At 39.2% G+C, this 20,585-nt stretch overlaps 2 protein-coding genes across 4 annotated transcripts in view; both read left to right on the forward strand.

The window, feature by feature from the left end:
- Positions 1-1,812: 1,812 nt before the first annotated feature.
- Positions 1,813-4,474, forward strand: cd79a (CD79a molecule, immunoglobulin-associated alpha). Its single transcript, XM_006808177.2, has 5 exons — positions 1,813-1,941; positions 2,392-2,712; positions 3,335-3,450; positions 3,679-3,741; positions 3,906-4,474. The coding sequence occupies exons 1-5, from the start codon at positions 1,902-1,904 to the stop codon at positions 4,029-4,031; spliced, it is 666 nt and encodes a 221-aa protein (XP_006808240.1). The 5' UTR covers positions 1,813-1,901; the 3' UTR covers positions 4,032-4,474.
- A 245-nt stretch (positions 4,475-4,719) lies between these two features.
- lipeb (lipase, hormone-sensitive b) overlaps positions 4,720-20,585 on the forward strand; it is a 31,373-nt gene continuing 15,507 nt past the window's right edge. Inside the window, exons 1-8 of one of the 3 annotated variants that reach the window (XM_087848291.1) lie at positions 4,720-4,842; positions 5,301-5,337; positions 8,631-8,671; positions 12,432-12,673; positions 13,549-13,833; positions 14,593-14,683; positions 15,710-15,855; positions 16,253-16,438. In XM_087848291.1, coding sequence (XP_087704417.1) covers positions 4,752-4,842; positions 5,301-5,337; positions 8,631-8,671; positions 12,432-12,673; positions 13,549-13,833; positions 14,593-14,683; positions 15,710-15,855; positions 16,253-16,438 — 1,119 coding nt within the window. In that variant the 5' untranslated portion in view covers positions 4,720-4,751. Of the gene's footprint in view, positions 4,843-4,879; positions 5,338-8,630; positions 8,672-12,431; positions 12,674-13,548; positions 13,834-14,592; positions 14,684-15,709; positions 15,856-16,252; positions 16,439-20,585 lie in introns of those variants that run through there. The other 2 variants (XM_006808178.3, XM_087848290.1) reach the window with 2 other exon arrangements.

The raw sequence follows: 20,585 nt of genomic DNA on the forward strand, positions 1-20,585 counted from the left end.
CACTATTTTTGTGTCCATCTCTATCTCATAGTGAGGATGTAAGCCCTCTACCAACTCAGCCGACCAGTGCCCAGTATATTAAAAAAACAAAATAGACACTGCTCCTTGCCATACTGGTGTTTGCCACCTTATCTATAAACATTGTATATGCAAGAACTATACTGTGTATTTGGGTTTGATTTTTATTGTGTAAGATGCTCTTTAATGATGTATACCTAAAGAAATTTGTGGTACGTTCTATTTTTTAATTCTTTTTTTTTTTCAATAAACTGGGGAAATTTTTTTTCTGTTTTCTTATTTACAGTTGGGAGAACATCATGACAATTGGTTTAGGGTTCAACCATAGTTGGGCTTCACTTCATTTGTTTTGAAATATACAGTGCATATTTAAAAACACACGAATTATAGAATATCAGGATTCCATGTAAATCCCAGTCCTTGAAATTCTAAATATTTAATTGAAAAAATGATGTGTCAAATCTCAAAGCTGATAATATTAATCTGCAATATTCAGATATATAATAATTGTGCCCAGAAAGGTATTTAAAATAGTAAGGATAATGGCTTTATATGCAAGTAGCTATCTCTTTCTAAATGTTGAATTGCAAAGAATTTACAGGGTTTTTTTTAATAGACAGGGAACAAGGCTGAAAAATATTAAATGGATATTAAGGCAAAGCTGTTTGAAACAATAGATTTCTGTAGTGAAAGGCACTGCATTAGTTCAGGAACACAGTTCATGACACTGCATGCACCAATTAAACAAAGCTCCGCTATAAAACAAGAAAGGTAAACAAGATGCAGAAACTTTCCACCTATGGGTCTGACCTCATTTGAGAAAAAGTGTTTGTTTTTGTCTGATTAATCTAAATTTGACATTCTTTTAGTTTTGATCGGTGACTCTGCAACAATCCAGGTATATCACTGGAAGGTTTGGATCAGCCATCAAACAGGGCAAGAACAGACTACAAAGGACTGTGAGGTCTGCAAAAAAATAAAACACACCCTAGACATGACCTCTTCCAACTATTCCCCTCCAGTAGGTGCTATAACAAGCAGTGTCACTACTAGAATTTGGCAACACTGGGACCTTACACAGGTTGCACAGGTATTCCAACAACTCCAGGAAGGTACAGCAATACTTGCTATTGCCAGAAAGTTTCCAGTGTTTCCCAGTAATAGTCTTAAGAGCATAAAGGTTCCAAGAGACAGGCAGTTACTTTAAGAGAGCAGGAAAGGTACCTGCTCCTTTGTGCAAGCAGACTTCAGAGGGTGGCCTGAGGCATTGATGTCCTCTGGGTCCTGTGCTCACTGGAGATGATATGTATTCATATTATTAGCAGGTAATGTAGATGTTTAAATGTTAGGGATTTTAATGTTAATCAGAGTGGTGATGAGTGGGAGGAACAACAGCATGGCCCCAAACTGAAATGGTCTCACCCAGTGGAAACACAAGACACACTGAAAAGAAAAACGACTGACCAAGGCTCCGAAATGTTTAATAGTAAGACAAAGCTCAAACAGTTTGTCTCCTGAGTTAATGCTTTCAGAGAGAAGAAGAAATGCAATACATTGTCCCTCTATCAACTGTTCCATTTCCACTTTTGATATTTGCAATTTTCAGTCAAGAGCAGCATTTAGTTGCTATTTGCATGTTTAACAGACTTTCAGACTTTTTTTTTTTTTTTTTTAACAAGTCCTATTTTTTAAATATTTGGATGCAGCACTTAAGCAAATGTGGGCTGGTGGAAATTTATTCAAGCATAAATCCTGCCACTGAAAAACAAGACACCAGTGTGATCTTGCAGAAGAGAAGACGGAAGCAGCGCTGTGTGTAGAATTTTTTTTTTTATCAGAATTTTATCCTTTTTTATTCCTAGATTGAATTTTGGCTTACAAAAATGGGGATGGTTGTAATATTTGTCCTCTCCAGCTTGGTGGGTGAGTCAGATTATATTTTTAATACATTCAAGTATGTGAACTTGTTTTATTTAGAAGTAGTCATTGACATCATCCATTTATTATATATTTCAGTAATCTCAGTTATGTTTTTGAAAGATTAATTATTTCAGCGTGTCATATTTCTACATATCGGTTCAGTATATATCTACTTATGTATTCATTTTTGTTTAACTCTGAGTTCTGCTTCAGTGAACCACATTTCCTGTCAAAACAGATGGCTGTGCTATCATGATGACATTTTCGCTTCAGTCGTTCTGGTTACTTATGCTATACAATTATAGATCATTTGGCATTTTTAAAGCATATTTTAATACTTTGTCAGTTTTGAATATGGGTTGTGAAATTATATGCAGTCATCATTAAATAATCGGAGACCTCAATAACAAATCCTACAACATAACCTGTCTTAACTTGCGCTTTCTTCAACAGTGGGTTTTGCTTGGGGTGAGCTGATTTTAGAACCAGACAGACCCTCACTGAGTGTGCCAGTCTCTGAAAATGCTTCACTGGAATGCTGCTATAAATCACTGTCAGGGAGAGTGAATGTCCGCTGGATCCACCATTATAACAATACTCAGCAGACATTGTTGGAACAAACACCTGAATCACAAGATTCAAAATCTGGAAACATATATTGTGCCCAACTGAACTTCCCTAAAGTAAAGCTGGAGGACCTCGGATTTTACCATTGTCTGCTGAATGATAGTGGCGACACATATTACACACATGGAACCTACCTGCGTGTCTACAGTGAGTGTGTGTGTGTGCATGTGTTGTTGTTGGGGCGGGGTGTCACTACTTCATAAGCCATAAATCCTGTTATTGTTAATCTGCCCAAAAGCTGTGAAAGTGGCAACATCCATATATATTCAACTTATTTAATCTTTACATCTTCAGGATTGTTGCATTGCAGTATGCTGCACCATTCATTCACTTTAAATAGCACCAAAATTAGAATTACATTTCAGTCAATGTGCAAAGGCACTAGTCACACTGAAAGGCCACTTCACACACTAATCTCATTAAAACCAGATGGTAGATGAGGAAACATAAAACTGCCAATCTGAGGGATTATGTGTGCGATAACCTGCATTGTTAACGTGACTTAACAGTACCACCAATTGTATGTTTAACTGTGATCCTTATGCTAAATTTAACCGTTATATAACAAAACTATCAGTCTCATAATAAATCTCCCGGTAAGGCTTTTGAGTAATTATTTTGTTAGCCTGCGTTTTCATGTGCAGGCTAACAAATACGCAGCATTCACGTGTTCACACTTAAAGTAGAAAAAGATAACTCGTGTTTAAAAACCAATACATGCAACTACTAATTTGTTTGTTTGACCTCTGAACCCTTTCTGCATTCCTAGAGCCAATGGAGAAGACCATAAACCTGAGAGAAACCACCAAAAACAAGATCCTGATAGCTGAGGGATTCTTACTGTTAATGTGTGTGATGCTGCCTTCTGCCATTCTTCTGTTCAAGGTCAGAACGTTGCATTATTATACAATGATCAGCAGCACTACTGTTGAAGCTATGCTTAATTTCAAGCATTTTCCCAAAAGAGCATTACTTTTAATGTATTATTCATGCATTAAAAAGTAATGGCAGAGCTGTGCGACTCTGGCATGGATTTTTTTTTTTCTTCCTTCTCAGTCAACAATGGGAATTTGCAACATTTGACTGATTTATTACTTTTGGTTTGCCCTACAGTCAAAGAAGCTTAATGAACTGGAGAAAAAGAAAGCAAAGAAAGAAGAGGAAAATATATATCAGGTCAACATGACATATTCTCAATCTCTTTCCATTACACAAGGCAAAGCAGGAAAGCAGGAGCTAAGAAATGAACACCATTTCTAGTTCTTGTTGTTGTTGATGTGTAAATCTTTCACTGATAATAGCCTTTGCATGATTTCCTTTTTCATTTTCTCAAAAACCAGGGGCTAAATCTGGATGACTGTTGTGCAACATATGATCAGATTGAACGCTCCCAAGCACAGGGCCCGTACCAGGATGTGGGCAACATTAAGGAAGAAGAGGAAGAAATCCAGCTGGAGAAACCATAAAACAAAATGAATAACAGACAGTTACGAGTGTTACATGTAAATAGCAGGCTTCTTACAACACGCTCTGATTTCAGAGTTTTGTATTCTGAAGGTTTTTATTTTTTAAGATTTTATCTGTATTTGTCAAAACAATCTTAACACAATATCCACTGGTCTGCAACCAGGATTTTAGAAATACGTGCTTATCAACATATCAACTATAAACTTTTTTCAGTTTTTTTATGATGTTTTTAAATATACTTATTTAGATTTTTAAATATATGTAGGTGTTTTGCTTTAGCTTTTTTATTCTAATTTTGCACACAGATTCCAGAAAAAAATGACGGGTCAGACTGGTTACTTATGCACCCCAGGTTGCGTTGTCGGCTTTTTAAATATTCATTGACGTACATCTTCAACATTTATGTGCTTTTTGCTATTTCTGTGAGTGCTGGAATAATAAAATAATGTTAAAAAAATCCATCAATCTCTCTGTAAATTGTCTGAGTAATACAATTGCCCTCTGTGTGCAGTGAATAGGATAGGATTGTTTCTTTTAGAGGGTTGCACAATAAAGAGAGTAGGGCGGCACTTACAAAATTTTGATTTGTCCTGATTGGTTACTAAACAGAAGTAGGTTTTCATTGGCTTACATTTCTGGCGTGGGCGTGGTCTAATGGCTTCCCAGGTAGATCCGTTATAAGAAATGTGAAAGGCGGTGCATAAACAGAGTGGGCGAATATGGCGTCCAGCAAGAAGGGTAGTGGGACTAGCAGACTGGAAAAAGGTGTGAATGGAAGGCGCTCGTCCAAACACAAAGAGGGTCCACTGGGTGAGGTTTTTTTTAAATTTTCAAAAAGTATTTTGGTCTACCTACTACGCTCCCTCTGTGGCTTGTCCCTTTAATAACACCCCCGCCCCCCAATTTGTACGCTGTGTCCTCCTGCTAACGTCCGTTAGCGGCTAAGTTAGCTGTCCTTTGGTAGCTGCCGCTAGGTCTGTTTTAGCAGTAAAAGTCTCGTGATTCTTGTATGACAGAAAAGGGGAGGCGCTGAGTTAACATGTGTGAGCTGTTGGTGAAATAATTGTCAAGACAAACTCTGACACTCTGTTGCTGGCATGTCTCTAGTTAGAGCATCCTTTAGACGTAGAAGCCGCCTGCACGCCATTAGTTGTCATTGTAACGTTAGCAGCCAGGTTATCTATGTAATAGACTTTAATTAACGGGACACATACTGTATGTAGCACGTGCTCGTATTTATGTTCACTTGTCACTTTTCGTGACTCTAGCGTCGACCGCTGACACCGACCGGACCCACCTGAACAGGTACGCCAAAAACAACCACTAGAGGAGAAGACTAGATTAACCAGATTAAAGCTGCGAGCATAACACATGCACACAAAGGGGGAGTTTATAGTTGTACTGCACTGTGCGCTAATCGATTAAGGTGGACTGATGGTGACGCTGTCACTAGTTCGACCGGTGTGACGCAAGAGCAGGGTGACACATGGTGACTAACAGCAAGCCTCTGAAAGGCAGTGGCAGACTTTCAAAGCACGCTGCTCGTAGGGACTGTGGATGTGGTATTATTACTAAACGCACTCTCGATTTTGCTCTGTTCGTCTGGTAACTAGTCTTCTGTCTCATTGTATCTAAGAACAGTCCAGCCCACCACGTTCAAAAGGCCATATTTCTGACCGCAGTCTGAATCTTATCTTTGTCTTTGCTATCTAAACAAATGGCATTGTGTGTTGTAGGCACTTATAATTGGATAGGAAACGCTTCCCTAATCTTACTTGTTATGTAAATTTCCTAACATGCTCAGGTTTTATCATCAGACTTATAATTTTCTTTTCCTATAATGCTGTGATGTTATAAAACTTAGTGAACCTATTTATGTAAAGGGTGTGGAGGCTCATTGTTGCAAATTTCCTGTTGTTGAGTTTGGACTTGTGTGCGTGTGAAGGTGCGCTGTCTGGTAGAAAGGTCAAAACTTCCTTTTCATGATACTACTGGGCTACTGCTGTGCGCTCTTCCGTTTTGCCTTTGCCCTGGACAAAGATGTCTTTCTATAGATTTAATTCTTTGAGTATGACACATCTGCAACTGTCACATCATATGTAAAGAGACCATCTTTCAGAGGTTGTGCTGTGATGGAGGGTGCCTTTTGAAAAACAGCCAATGTGTTTTTATGTGCTTGGGATTATAATTACCCACTTTTCTACAGCATGTGTCTGTTTAGGCTTGATAAAGTGGGGAAACAAACGCCAACGAGTTAGAGAAGGCTTAGACAAGATCAGTACAGTAAGTCAAACTGACTTTGAGAAGATACTTCAATATAACAACTTCGGTAGGGTTGGAAGGAAGTGGAAGGAATTTCAAGTGAGAATTTATAGTCAAGACAAAAGGAAAGCTCTTAAGTTTATTTTCTCTCTGCCCATTTTAATGTCATTAAATTATGTAAAGTTTTCATTTGCTTTTAGCTTTGCTGAAAGGCTTTCTTTTACAGATGACAGGCCTATTCACTGCAGTCACTTGACATTTGGAAAAGCACAGGTGTTACAAGCAATGACAAGAATTCTCATGGGGCAGTGAGCCGGTCCTCACAGTCAATCCAAATCCAGATGGAATTCTACACATTCATTTTGTTATTTACATCTGTTTCTCATTATAAAATGTTTTTATATCTCCTGAAAATTAACATAAAAATAAACATCCATCTGTCCATTTTCTTAACTGCTTAAGAAAATGAGAAGAGCCCTGTATTACAAAGTCAGTTCAATGTACCAAGGTATTTTTTTTTTTTTTTTTTTTGTCATAATCTGGATTCACTTGCTCTACCCTGGTAACAATAAAAGCAATAAAATTGTTTTAGATTTTCAGCAAAGAGGGGAAAAAAACAATCAAGGAATAATGTTGTGACTAAGAATCTCTGTTTCTTAGTAATGCTCATCAGGGACATAAAATGTAAAAAAAACCAAAAACAAAACCCAAATATTAGATGCTTTTTAAAAACAAAACTTAAACCCCTCCTAGTGTCTGTGCCCAAAGGTCTGAGTGATGTTCCTGGAATGTTGACACCATTTTTCCAGAGAAGGTCAGTAGGTGTCGGTGATTTCATATCTGTCGTTTTCTAATCTGAAACTTAACCTGTACTTAACCTCCAGAGCAGAATACATTTACGGCATAAGTTAGGCAGATCATGCTCATATTCTCACTTAAGGCCAGTTTAGAAGCACCAATTTCAACAATATCTTTGGACTGGGAGAGAGATGCAGGCACTGGGAGAGAATGCAGCAGAGCCTTTTGTTCTGCTGCACAGTATGCTGTGTGTGTGTGTGTGTGTGTTCATAAGTTTGTTTATCTCAGTATTTCTATAAGTAGGTGAAGGTTCATGTCTCCATTCACTGAGTTATGAAACTGTCATCTGTGATATCAGTCAAAAAGTTCTCACTGAGGTCATATTTTCCGCAAGGAAAATATCCTTCAAATCATGTTTTCACCATTTGTTTTTGGGTGTTCACATGCTGTCCATGTCCTGCATTCATCCCTGAACATTAGTGTTTCTCAAGAGTTGGCGCAAACTGCATGTTTCTGATGCTTAAATTAGCACAAATGTATTAAAGGCACCTCAAATACTCAAAACTCTAACACATGGGGTAAATGGTAAATGGACTGGTTCTTATATAGCGCTTTTCTACTCTGTCCGAGCACTCAAAGCGCTTTATACAGCTAATTCATTCACCCAATCACACCCATTCACACAAGCACTTCTAAGTTTAAGTGCTAAGTAGCTAACATTCATACACATTCACACTCCGATGGATGCATCGGAGAGCAACATGGGGTTAGTATCTTGCCCAAGGATATTTGGCATGCAGACTGGAGCAGCCTGGGATTGAACCACCGACCTTCTGGTTAGTGGCTGATCCGCTCTGCCACCTGAGCTACAGCCACCCCAACAACACTAAAGTGTTATTGGCACTTTAGGTGTAATGCATATGAGTTAGACTAATGCTAGTGCTAAGTGGTGGAAGGTTTAGTTAATTAATCATAATCTTTTGATAATTTAACAATTTTAAAATGAATTTTGTTGGGGTAACCATTTGTGAAGGTAGTTTTGTGTAGGGTTTTTTTATGTAGTTATTCCTAAAAAGTCTAGTTGTTAGTTCTTGGTAACAAGTAAACTTTGGTTTTTAATATTAAATATTTAAATAAAATAGAACAAACAAACATTTAAACAGTTAAAATATTGCTATCATATCATAATCTTATGGTTGTAGTTTGCCAATTAAGTTTAAGGTCACAGGGAGTTGCAAGCTGATCTGCCAATAGCAAAATAGCCTCGAGTTACAAGGAGAAAGTTAACTGGGCAAGGGTCGTCCCTGCTGTCCATCCTTTTAAAAGAGGCATGGTTAGGATCAACAGAGAACACAGGGAAGAGCAGCATATTGCTTCTCGTTACAACGTCTGAGAGGTAAAGAGATACATCACAAAGACAAGCGAGCAAGACAACAGAGCTGGAAATCACTTTCTCTTTCCTTTAGACAACACCAGCATCTATTTTTCTTTCTCTCTCATTCTCTCCTTTTTTCCCCTCCATGCTCTCATTGTGGAAGAGAGGACACAGACATGGACAGAGCCTTGAACTCAGATGCTGGTAAACACTTTAAATTTTTTCTCTTTAAGCGATTCAGTTTCTTTTTTCCCATTACTACTTCATCCCGTCAGTTGTATGTTATGCCAATGGCAGTCGGCAGGTATTTTTATGGATGCTAAATTCACACTGTCTTTGGGCCCCACAGGGAACATTATGTGTCTGTAATGTTGTTGGTGTTGGTTGTTGTACATGACTTATTAATGCTGACTCTCATCCATCTTTAATGTGGAGAGACCAGGTACGGCTTAATGGTTGCAGTGGCCACTTGTTTTACAAAAATATGGAAAACAAGGCATGTTGAGACATTTTCAGTATTGACATGCTAGTTAGAGGAAGCCTGGAGCATTTGTGAATGCATACAAAGCGGATGTGATAAGGACAGTAGGTGAGTCATGTCTGATGGTATATTTACCATCTTGTAAATGTACCGTTCCTGTAATGTTATCAGCTTGTGTGGGTGCATGTGTTTTATTATGGAAAATCCTGGCAAGATGACAAGATTATATGCCTGTGGAGAAGTTTTATCAATGCAAAACTTTGTTACAACTTTGCAAGACGGTTTCACAAAACATCACAAGTTTGTAGTTGAGTCTAGCTGAAGATGAATGTGGTTTTATGCATGGTGTAATGTACCATTGTTTACGCCAACACATGGGTTGAATGCCAGCATTTGACAGGTGTTTAAATGCTTTGCAAGATACTTTCTAGTAACAGCTATCCTTTTCCCTCTGTTCTAGGCATTATCATTTGTCAAACAAAGGTGAAGTCTTTATTGGATCATTGTATGTTTGAACTCTTAATAAGATGGTACTGGTTTGCCTAACTTTATTCATTTGCATTTCATTTGCGTATGATTTGGTCCCTGCAGTTAGATAGGGTTGTAATGTCTCCTGGCTTAATTTTCATTAAACACGTTTCAGAGCAGCTTATGCTTATCCAAGGGTTCGTAAAGTTCAGGCCCTTTCAACATCAAGCTTATTGGCATGCTCAGATGAGAGAGTTGCACCGCCGGCTCTAATTAGGCAATGTAATTTTAATATTGGGTTTGTGCCCAAACTGGTTTGACTGCATTAGCATTGCTTTTGGGTGATTACTTGACTAGTACCACTCACTGTATCACTTTAGGTCACACTGCTGTGAATGTGTTTATGCAGAAAGATAAAAGTATATTTATAGATGTTCTTTGATACTTCATTCTGATGTCATTGTACATAACATGACTGCTTCCTGTGTTGTCAGGCTCTGAACATTTGCAGTCCACACATAATCCACTAGCTCTTGGTCAAATCCTGAAATTGAGCAAGAGTTGTATAGATCTGCAGGTAGCTGTTGAGTTGTTTTGAGTCTTAGTCTAGGTTTACTTCATTGATCTTTACCAGGAATATGAGTAAGTAATGCTTGTGTAACATGTCAGGGTGAGTGGGACATTGAAACTCTGAAAAACATCCACCAAATAAATGTAAATCGCCATTGTTTTCCTTTGTCTGATACACCTGGGCTTGCTTGCAAACATGGATGAGTCAATCTGAGAAGCTGCCAATTTTGAGACAAATCTAAAAAAGTGAGAGAAGTCCTACCAGTCTACAAAGCTAAAAAGTCTTGATGTTTAAGGATAATTGTCCATATTTCTAAATAATAAACTTGTGGTTCACTGAGTTTGAGCAGCACAACGTTTCAGAATCCCCAGAAACCATGTGATGATATTAGACCACAAAAAGTTATTCCTTTCACATGGCTGAACTGGTTGGAAATTTGCCCTGAAGCTGCTTCATTAAGCTTTGGATGAATAAACATAACTATTTTAAGCTGAAATTTTTAAAAAAGAAACCCTTTTCCCACTGCAATGCTGCCCTGTTTAGTTCACTGATTTTGGTTCTGTATTTGTTTTGGTCTTTCTGTATTCCCCAGGGTCAATAAATGTAGAAACTAACATTGCTCACATAAATCACATAAATTCAGAGGGTTTTGTGTTTGTAGATAAAAGTTTTCTGCTTTTGACAAAAGCAAGTTAAAACAGACACAACTGAGTGGATAGTTGACATAATATCACAGCACATAATGACTGGTTGCTGATTTGGAAAACAAAAAAGCCTCAGCTCTTAAATGTGGACTTGGAATTAGGTGTATTCAGATAATGCATATTTTCCCGACTTTCAAACAATCAGGGGAGATCTGCTTGACGTAATTAAATAATTTATTACTAAGTGTACAACAGTTACAAAAGTTTTTATTTTTTAAACTTGATTCTTCAGAGGCTCTCTTCTAGGATATGAACAAATTGTTTTTTTGTTGGTTTTTTTTGGTCAGAGTAGGGAGTGAGAAGCAGATGCCAGCCAGGAAAATGTGCGTGCGTGTGTGCTATAAGTTGTCTGGCTGATAAATGTCTCTTTGCAGATGTCAGGGGGACGTGATTCCTCCCAGCAGTCTGAAATTGCCTCTCCTATTACTCTTCCTGAATGGCAGGGGATAGTAGAATAATTGTGCGATTAGGGCTCCATTATTTCTTTGACCCTTGAAACAATATTTCTCTTTGTTATCTGTTCACTTTTCAGCATGCAGAGCCTACTTCTGCTTCCCAATCAATGATGTCTCTTTGGGCATTGTTTTACCAGAATTATTTATCTGCATTTGTTCTGTATTGCTTTTTCAAAGTTGAAAATGTAAAATCCAAAGTTAAAGGATTGAGGCTAATTCTTAGAGTTGTCATTTAATTTAGCATCACTTAAGTGGTGATAATTTAATGAAAATCTATTAAATCAAGAAACAACAAAAAAACCCAAAAACGTTTGTTTCCATTTCTCCCATAGTTTCTCACCTTTTTTTTTTTTTTTTTTTTTTGAATTGAATTGAATTGAACTTTTCTGTGTCCAATGCCCCTTCTTTTCTTTCCTCTTTCTCAGCATGCCAGAAACCTTATACAAGTACCAGCTAGTTCCCAGAGATGTTATGGAAACTCTGATCTCAAGTGACTCAGTAGGAGAACGCCATCCTACAGTGATAATCCAACAGGGCAAAAGTGCTACATCTTTGTTATTATTGTTTTTTGTTTTTGTTTTAAATTTCACTAGAGAGGTGGGCACACTTGATAAACACAGTCTGCTGATGGTTGTCTACTGTATACCTCCCTTTGGGATTCGTATGCAAGTTTGTTTATGTGTTTTTGTCAGTGTATGACTAATCTGTGTTTGTTTCCCAGCAGCATGATACCAGATCTTGGTGGATTTTTGGTGTGCAGCTTTGGTTTACATCATTTAATTTCAAGCCTCGCTTAACACGTTTCAGTTCATGAGATTCCATACATCAGGATGTAGGGGCTCAGTTAATAAGACTAAGAACATTTTGTAGGATATATCCAAAAATACCCCACTTGGTACAGTTTCTACATGCTGATTACAGCTGTGGGTATGGTGCAGAATATTGATCAGGGTGCTACTTTTTATGGTAGTTGGAGCAGATGCCAGCTTTCAGTCAGGTTTTCAGAAACGCAGCATATAAGAATACATTTGGGTGTGGAAGGATAGTGGTATTAGTAACAACAATGTTACTAATAACTAGTAACAACATTGTTACTAATAACAGGAACTGCAAATTATTGCGATTACACCCCTAAATCATCAGTTGCGTGCCTACAAGTGAAAAGAGACATTCCCCAGTGGAATACATACTCATGTTAAAAGAATGTTGTTATTTTTACCCACAGTAAACCTGATGCTTTCATTGTTTCATTTGTGGTCCTTTCCTTTTGTTTCACTGCTTTTAGTGATGGATACCAAAGCAGTATTTGCGGCCCTGTATGGTGTGTGCGAAGAAAATGCAGCTTTCTTCTCAGGGGGAGCCAAGGGGTCACAGGGTGATGCTGCACGGCGGCTGGTGGAGGCCATGAAGCAGATTCAGGAGCACGCTCGCAATCTGGAACCTGTTATTTCTGGCTTTGCTAATGTTTACCATCACTTTGATTTTGATCCACATATACCAGCTAATGGCTATCGCTCCCTGGTCAAGGTAGGCTTTCTGATGTTTTAAGATCTTTCTGCGTGTATAAATGAACTCTTGGATGTGTGTTTTTTATTTAATCTCTGTGCAGCTTGGAGAAATAGTACCTCTGCTGCAATACATTCTTATCAATATTCTTTCCACACGGTGAGAAACTATTCACAGCACCTCTTTGCTTGAATATCACTTTGTTTCAAGGTCAGTCCATTTGTTTTACAGATTGATTTTATGTTACAAAGTGGGCAAGATAAATTCCTCCAGCTGCGAATATCTGCCTCTACTGTATCCACTGTACTTTATCTTGTACAGTTATTGATGAAACATCATGACCTTCGGTTACTGCAGCCCACCACAACAGAATGAGTCTAGTAGAGCAGCAAATGAATCCTGTTCTGTTTTCTGGCTTCTCTGTTTCCACATTTATAATCCTTCTCATTCCAGCAGTACCACTCTTGCTAATCTGTAACACCCAGTGAAGCAGGAAGTTTTTTTACATGTTCTAATTTAGCCATGCTTTCACACATCCTCTCTTTTCCCTTTAGGCTTACCACACTAATCTTAATCACAACTTAAGCACACCCAGAAGACTTGTCTCTTTAATGAGTGCACAAATGGAGACTTACCATTAGGTTTTGTTTTTTGTTTTTTCAAATAATGTGTATTGCTGTGTATCTTCATTTCAAGAATAAATATAATTCTATAAAATTGTATCCCTTTAACACCCAGTAATATAATGTTTCCTAATACTTATATTAGTACTTAATAAAGTTTTTAAGGTTAGTGTAATGTGATTTAGAATTTGCTGAATGTCAAAGTAAACTTTATTGTGTGGTGGATGTTTTCTAATTGTAGGTATTTTATTGTCACATTTTTTTATTTTCTAGGTTGTGCGTTGCTGCCTTCTCCACATCATCCACAAGGGCCACTACATCACAGCCAACCGCCGCAGCATCTTCTTCCGAGCAACACATAATGCAGGGGAAATGGAGGCGTACTGTAATGCTCTGTGCCAGCTGCGTGCCCTGCTTTACCTCGCTCAGCGCATGCTACATGACAACAGCCACGGCAATTTGTTTTTCCAGGATGAAAGCGGGCTCAGCGAAAGTTTTGTCCGTGAATATGCATCCATGCACAAGGGTTGCTTCTATGGCCGTTGTCTGGGCTTTCAGGTGAGATGAGCTGTTTTAGCAGTCATATTTTAATGTGACAAGGATAAGCACTGGGAACTGTGGAGTGGTGAGAGTAAGAAGAGTAAGAAAACGTGTTTTCTGCTTTAAAACTGTTATAACAATATAGCTGAGCAGCACTACTCATAGCTACAGTTCTAGTAAAGGTTATATACATTTTTCATCCATCAAATTTTTCATATTGCATTTTACACCTTTAATTTTTTTTAAATATTTTGTGTTGTGTTAGGACTAGTTAGTTGCGGAATAGAGGTCTCAAAGATTTCTATAGTAATTTATAAAGTATTCTTTTGTTTTGTAAAAGAAAGAACTTGTTTATGTTTGAGGCAACTGGCCTGTTACCTGGTCTGTGTATATTCCCCTGCTTTTATTTTAGAAATCGTAATTGACCCTAAAAAGAGATGTTAAGGCTATGAGAAATACAGAACGACGATCTGGTGATCTTTACAGCAGTTCCCATTTTTCTCAGTTGAGCTTAACAAGGGAGGCTGAACTCTCACAGCACAGAGGTCAAAAGCAAACTAAAGGGAAAAAATGATGAAGCTCCCTTTGAGTCTGTTCTCTATCACTTTGTAATCTCTTACAATTCTGATATTATGAGATCTTCTCATTCTTTTTTTCACTTTCTTTTGTAGTGATTCTAGTCACATTTGTGTTCTATTTCTTATGTTTAAATGTGTGGATAGTGGACTGGAATTGAAATTATTTTCTCTGTTTTTGTACATGCCTTCTCCCCTCTAGTTCACTCCAGCCATTCGCCCCTTTCTTCAGACCATCGCTATCGGCCTTGTGGCCTTTGGAGAAAACTACAAGCGGCATCAGTCAGGAATAGGTCAGCAACATCTTGTCTGCATCTGCACCCTCTCATCATCCAGCCAGATCGTTTTCATTCATAGATCGTACTCATCCAGCCCCACACCTCTTCTGCATTGCTCCCTTGCCCCTGACTGTGTAACTTTTGATGTTGTGTTTGGATTGTAGATGCTCTTTCATCCCTTGGAATCTTGAGGGCTTGCTGCTGTGCTTCTTTTATATTTCAGAATGTTTTGAACATGCACATAGTTATGTACAGAGGCACCAAGAGAAGAACATGCACTGTCATAGACACACATGTATTGTGCATGTGTGTACACAGACAGAAAACTATTTAACATTCAGTAAAGAATTATCCATTTCTCATGGTTTCTTGTGCTCTCTGCTGCACCACAGTGGAAGCAGGAGGTATTGCACCATATGGTGAGTGTGCTAGACCATCACCCCTTTTATAATATTCCTCTGTAGTGGTCTGTATAACTGTGTGAAGAAACTTATTTTATTCTAAAGCTCTTACTCTGCCAAATTGTTCTGCACTTAGCACTGTAAGCTACATTAGCATTCCTGCGCCTGTATATCATCATGATAAAAGGCCTTTCCTTGCTGCCCATCCTTGACCCATAATCGTGGGCAGTAAACAAACCGCTGAAAGCAAGAGAAGATTGATAATACAATTGAGTCCTTGTGTGGCTTACCATGGGCCCAGTACAGTAGACTTAAAAATCCCTGTGGCAAAAATGACTGTAGTGTTTTGACTATGTAAAAGCCAATTTCACCCTTCTAAGTTGTTTTTGTTTTTTTTTCCCCCTCCCCTGCTAGGGACCTGACACTTGAAACTTTAATGTTCATTCCCTCCTCCACTTGTTCCTGCTCTTTGTCTGTGTGTTAAATGTGGCTCCCTTACCTGTTATTTTAATCTTTTGTCCTTGCTATTTAGTTTGTTACATTTTTAACCCATCATTATCATAATATGCATTCCTCTTTTTTTCCATTGCCCTATCTCGGTCTCCTCCTCATCATATATGCTTCTCCCTACTTTTTTCAGGGGTAGCAGCCAGCTCTTTCTTTACCTCAGGAAAGTATGCCATTGACCCTGAGTTGAGGGGGACTGAATTTGACCGCATCACCCAGAACCTGGATGTCCATTTCTGGAAGACATTCTGGAACATCACTGAAACTGAAGTCCTGTCTGTGAGTAGACTGTTAATGTTTTTTGTGTCTGTCTGTTGACAAACACACAGAGACGCGCGCTCTTGGACATCTGTAATTGAGAAGAGTTATCTTTGCTAACCAATGCACCAGGATCTGCACAGTGCTGTTTTTAATTTCGGAGCAGTATCAGATATACTTTGCTTTCCTCTGGTAATGGTACCTTTCTATCATTATGCATTTCACCTACAGGCTGTTAGTAATAATAGAGTGGAATTCAATTTATTCAATGGGGTTCATGATTTATTCATTCAGTTTCTCTTTCCCTCCAGTGGCCTGCCTCGCTCTGAAACTTGGACTCATCTTTCTTTGACTTTTTTTCTCACTAAATGTCTGGGGTTTTTTGTTTGTTGTTTTTTGTCTGTCTCTTTTACCACAGAGTCTCGCCAGTATGACATCCACTCAAGTCAAGGTAAACCGAGCTCTTTCTGTGCCTCCTGCGACCTTTGACCTTCCCTTGGCGGCCAACCACAGAGCATCAGTAACTATAGCTCCACCATCAGCGCACATCGGCACTGCTCCTGTTCAGATGAGACTCATTTCTTATGACCTGCGTGAAGGACAGGTACTTGAATCTTTATTCAGTCCATACTGTAGTGGCATACTTGAAAATTCAATAAAATCTTTATAATCGCAAACTCTGCAAAAGTTTATAGAGCTTTTAAAGACTAATGCTGGCACTTGCTGTACACTTGTCTCTATGTCATTGTTATGTTGAGTTCTAATCTCATTCTGGATGACTGCCAGAAATGGGCTTGTAATACGTTAATACGGTAATGTGCTTTTCATGCCTGCGTAGTAGGTTGAGACATAACAACAAAGTCAAACTTGTGATCTGAATGACATAAACAACCTGATGAAAGACCCTGGCGCTCATCTGATCTGATTATTCTCAAAAAGATTTTAAGTAGGGTTGTAACAGGTCTGAAACTGCTAAGGATACACTGCAGGCACTGCCAGTTAGCATCTGACTTAAGGGCTTCATCTGGAAGCAAGGGAGGCATCAGTCACAGGTGTTTGATCTAAACCTTGTTGGGCTGCACACAGCCTTGGTCTGGCAAGCATTTGTGAAGTCTGTTAAAGCAAAACATATAAGGGGAACCTTCCTAACTCACAAGGACACCACCAAGGCAAAAGAATATAGAAAAGTGCAGCTACAAATTTAAACTGTCCTTGTGTTGCACACAATCCACATATGTCTCCATGGTAGAGGTTAAATGTCAGAGAAGTGGTTAGTTATTAGCTGGAGAAGAAAGAGATTCTTTGCTACAGTTCAACATAGTCACAATAACAAAGAACAGTACAACAAAACTAGTGGTCAGAATTTAAAAAAGCAAAAGATACAACAGCGTGAAGCAGTAATCTACCTGTACAATGAGTGGAGGTGCAGCGCGGTTTGCAAAGTGTGCCCCTTGAGGAAGTGAACTACTGAAACTCCTGTTAATTGATATTTATACAAAGCCGTTTGTGGAAATGAACTCTGTCTATGCTCATTCTGGGCTACAAGGTAGCTAAGACTTGCAGGTTACAAGACAACTGGCATACGCAGTAAAGCACTGACAGCCATTTATCCATCCATTTTCTGCTGCTTGTCCAGATCACGGGGAGCAGCCATAGCAGAGATGCTCAGACCCCCATCTCCCCAGCCACTGGCTTCAATTGTTTTGGAAGCACCACTGAAACCTTCACAAGCCCAACATAATCTATCCAGCAGCTGACCCAAAAGGCAACTGGGAAGCATCATAGACTGATGTCCAGACCACTTTAGCTAGCTTCTCTTCATGCCAAGCAGTATCTGCTCTTCTCTGAGCCCCTCTTGAATGCCTTAAGCTTCCCACTGTGTCTCTAAGGCTAAGCTCAGGCTCCCCACCACTTGTAGGCACAATTTTATTCTTTCTGTAATTACCCACAGCTTGTAGTTGTAGGCTATGTAGCCAGCTTTGCCTTTGCACTCAGCTCTCTTGATCACTTCAGCCCAGTGCAGTGTCTGCATCACTGTAGGAGCTGCACCAATTCTTTGTCAATCTTTGACAACCAGTGACAACAAATACAACCTGAGCACTAGGGGTGCAACGATACACAAAATTCACGGTTCGGTTCGGTTCAATACTTTTGTGTCATGGTTCGATATTTTTTCGATACAAAAAAAATGTTCATGCCTTTTTAATTTGTCATTTATTAAATTTTCACGCACATTCTGCACCACATCTCTGTGCGTTCATCATTTGTTTGAAGCCAGCTCACCTCCTGCAACCACTTTTCCGAGAATATGTGCTTCTTTTGTGGTTTGGACTCCTTCTGACATTTCTTTGGAGGTGGAGGAACATCACAATAATTGCTTAAAGGAGCTTGCTTCTTCGACATCTTTAAGAGTTCTAAACAAATGTCTGTCCTCCTCCTGAAAATTTTATGTACGCAAACAGGCGTTGCAACTTCTTATCTTGTGCGCGTTTTTTATTTTGACAGCGAATGCGCACCTCCGGACCACTTATGTGCAGCCCTGGTTATTTAGCTTGTCATATTGCAGCCACAGAAATTCTTTTGTCCATGAAACCATAAAGCTGCACTTTCTTTTTGCCTTATAGTCTGATTTGTCATAACTTTTCCGTTTTGTGGTAAGCTTTTCTTTGGCTGTCACTTCTTCACCCTGACCTGTCTTATTTGGCTCAGCAGAACTAAAATATATATCCTGCTGCTTTTACACACGCACTCACATAACGCTCAGCGATTCTCTGCGCGATCAACCTCTCACATGTTTAAGCTTGCTGCGGGAGATTTCACTTGTCATGTTTGCATAGTAAGCTAACGATTGATAAGACGATGTCAGAGGAATTGGTGCGCAAATTATCATCACTCACCAATCAGTGCTGTCGCTCTCTATACACAGTTCGCGCGATTGCAAAGTGAAAGCAAAAAACAAGCGCAAATATGTCACATATTGACAGTGGCTCACCGATGCCAATGACATAATTACCCAGCTACATTTCCGAAAGAATGCAAAAGCATTGACATATATTTTTCCTTCCTACGATAGCCCGACGGGCAGGGCAGAGATAGATTTTGGTAGCCCGACTGGAAAAATTGCTAGCCCCGGGACGTCCGGGCTAGCGATTTTGCGAGCCCTGTATCTGATTGAGGAATCACTCATCTTTGGAAAAGAGAGTTTATTACAGAGAAATGGCTCTTTCCAAAATAAAAGCTATACTATACGCTTCTTCTGGGCTATATTCTCAGCAGCATATTAAACATATCAGGTCCCCATAAGGAGGATTATGTGCTAACGGCTGTCTAAATGACTCGGGTAAAGTTTGTAGCATGCGTGCTTGTTGTTTTTGTCTGCTTCCACTTGTCTTTGCACTAGGATGATGTCGGTGTAAATGTGCAGTCATATTCATTGTGTTCCCACTAGTGCTGTCAGCGTAAATCTCGTTGAAATAACGTTAACGCCACAACACGGCAAATCTCCGTTAACGAGCTACCCCAGATCGCCCCGTGCGTGGGGCTGGACAGCTGACACGTTAACGAGCTAACTGCGCTAACACACTAGTTCCCACCCATGTAATTGAGCATTGCTGGCACATCCAACATACTGTTTTACTTTAGTCCATGACGCGCTTACCTTCAGGGTCATATGTCACATGAAAACCAAAATAGTTCCAAACGCCAGATCTGAATGAGGGTGGGGGAGGTTCAATTTGCCATGTTGCAAGGAGAGCTTAACTTCTGTCTGGCTAGCTTGCCCTGCGCTCAGTGAATCTGGACTCCGCCTAGGCTGCACTGTCGAGCGCAGATCCACTGAGCGCTCAACACAGACAGTACCGTCAGAAGGAAAATTGATAAAATAAATTTAAAATTTTGTATTGTTCGATACATATGCGTACGAACCAAAAGCACTGTATCGAACGGTTCAATATGATACGAGTATCGTTGCACCCCTACTGAGCACTTAGACAAGAAGATAAGTAGACGGCCAGTGCTGGGTGCTAGGCCAGTCCACAGGTTGTTTGTGTCAACCAGATGACACTTGCATCTTTCTTGGCATTATCTGTGGGTGTGATGCATATTTAAGTAGCCAACTCTGGTGGTTAGGAAAGTGTACTGAAATAGGTTAGTCTTCCTCCATATGTTTTTGCTGACCTTATATATATCAGACATTAATTAAAAAATCTTTCAGTGAACAATTCAACAATATTTGTTGGCATATGTGGTATTTTCCTTGTTTCTTGTTTAAACAGCAGCTTGAAATCATCATCTTATTCTGCTTAATTCTCTCTCTCTCTCACACACACACACACACACACACACACACACACACACACACACACACACACACACACACACACACACACACACACACACACACACACACAAAATGTCATTACTTTCTTCTTCTTTTTTTTTCTTTTCCCTTTGCCTCCCTTTTTCTCTTGGGAGACTCCCCCTTTATCAGAGCTGCTCTTTGTAGCCTGGCACTTAACCAGACATACAATTTCTCACATTGATCATCCAACAAACAACAGTCCTTTTTATGTCACAAAACACAAGCCCGCATCAGTCGAAACACTTTCTTAGCCTCTGTCCTTGTTTCTGTTAATTAATGGGAATTAGTATGTGTTCCTGCAGCCAGGCAAGGTTGTCAGCAAGCTGCTGCAGAACAACTGGTTAATCCACTTCTCAAAGGAACCTTGTTGCTAACATTAGAAAATTAATCA

The sequence above is a fragment of the Neolamprologus brichardi genome, chromosome 11, assembly GCF_056152115.1.
Source record: "Neolamprologus brichardi isolate AB-2024 chromosome 11, ASM5615211v1, whole genome shotgun sequence".
In the NCBI taxonomy this organism is placed as follows: domain Eukaryota; kingdom Metazoa; phylum Chordata; class Actinopteri; order Cichliformes; family Cichlidae; genus Neolamprologus; species Neolamprologus brichardi.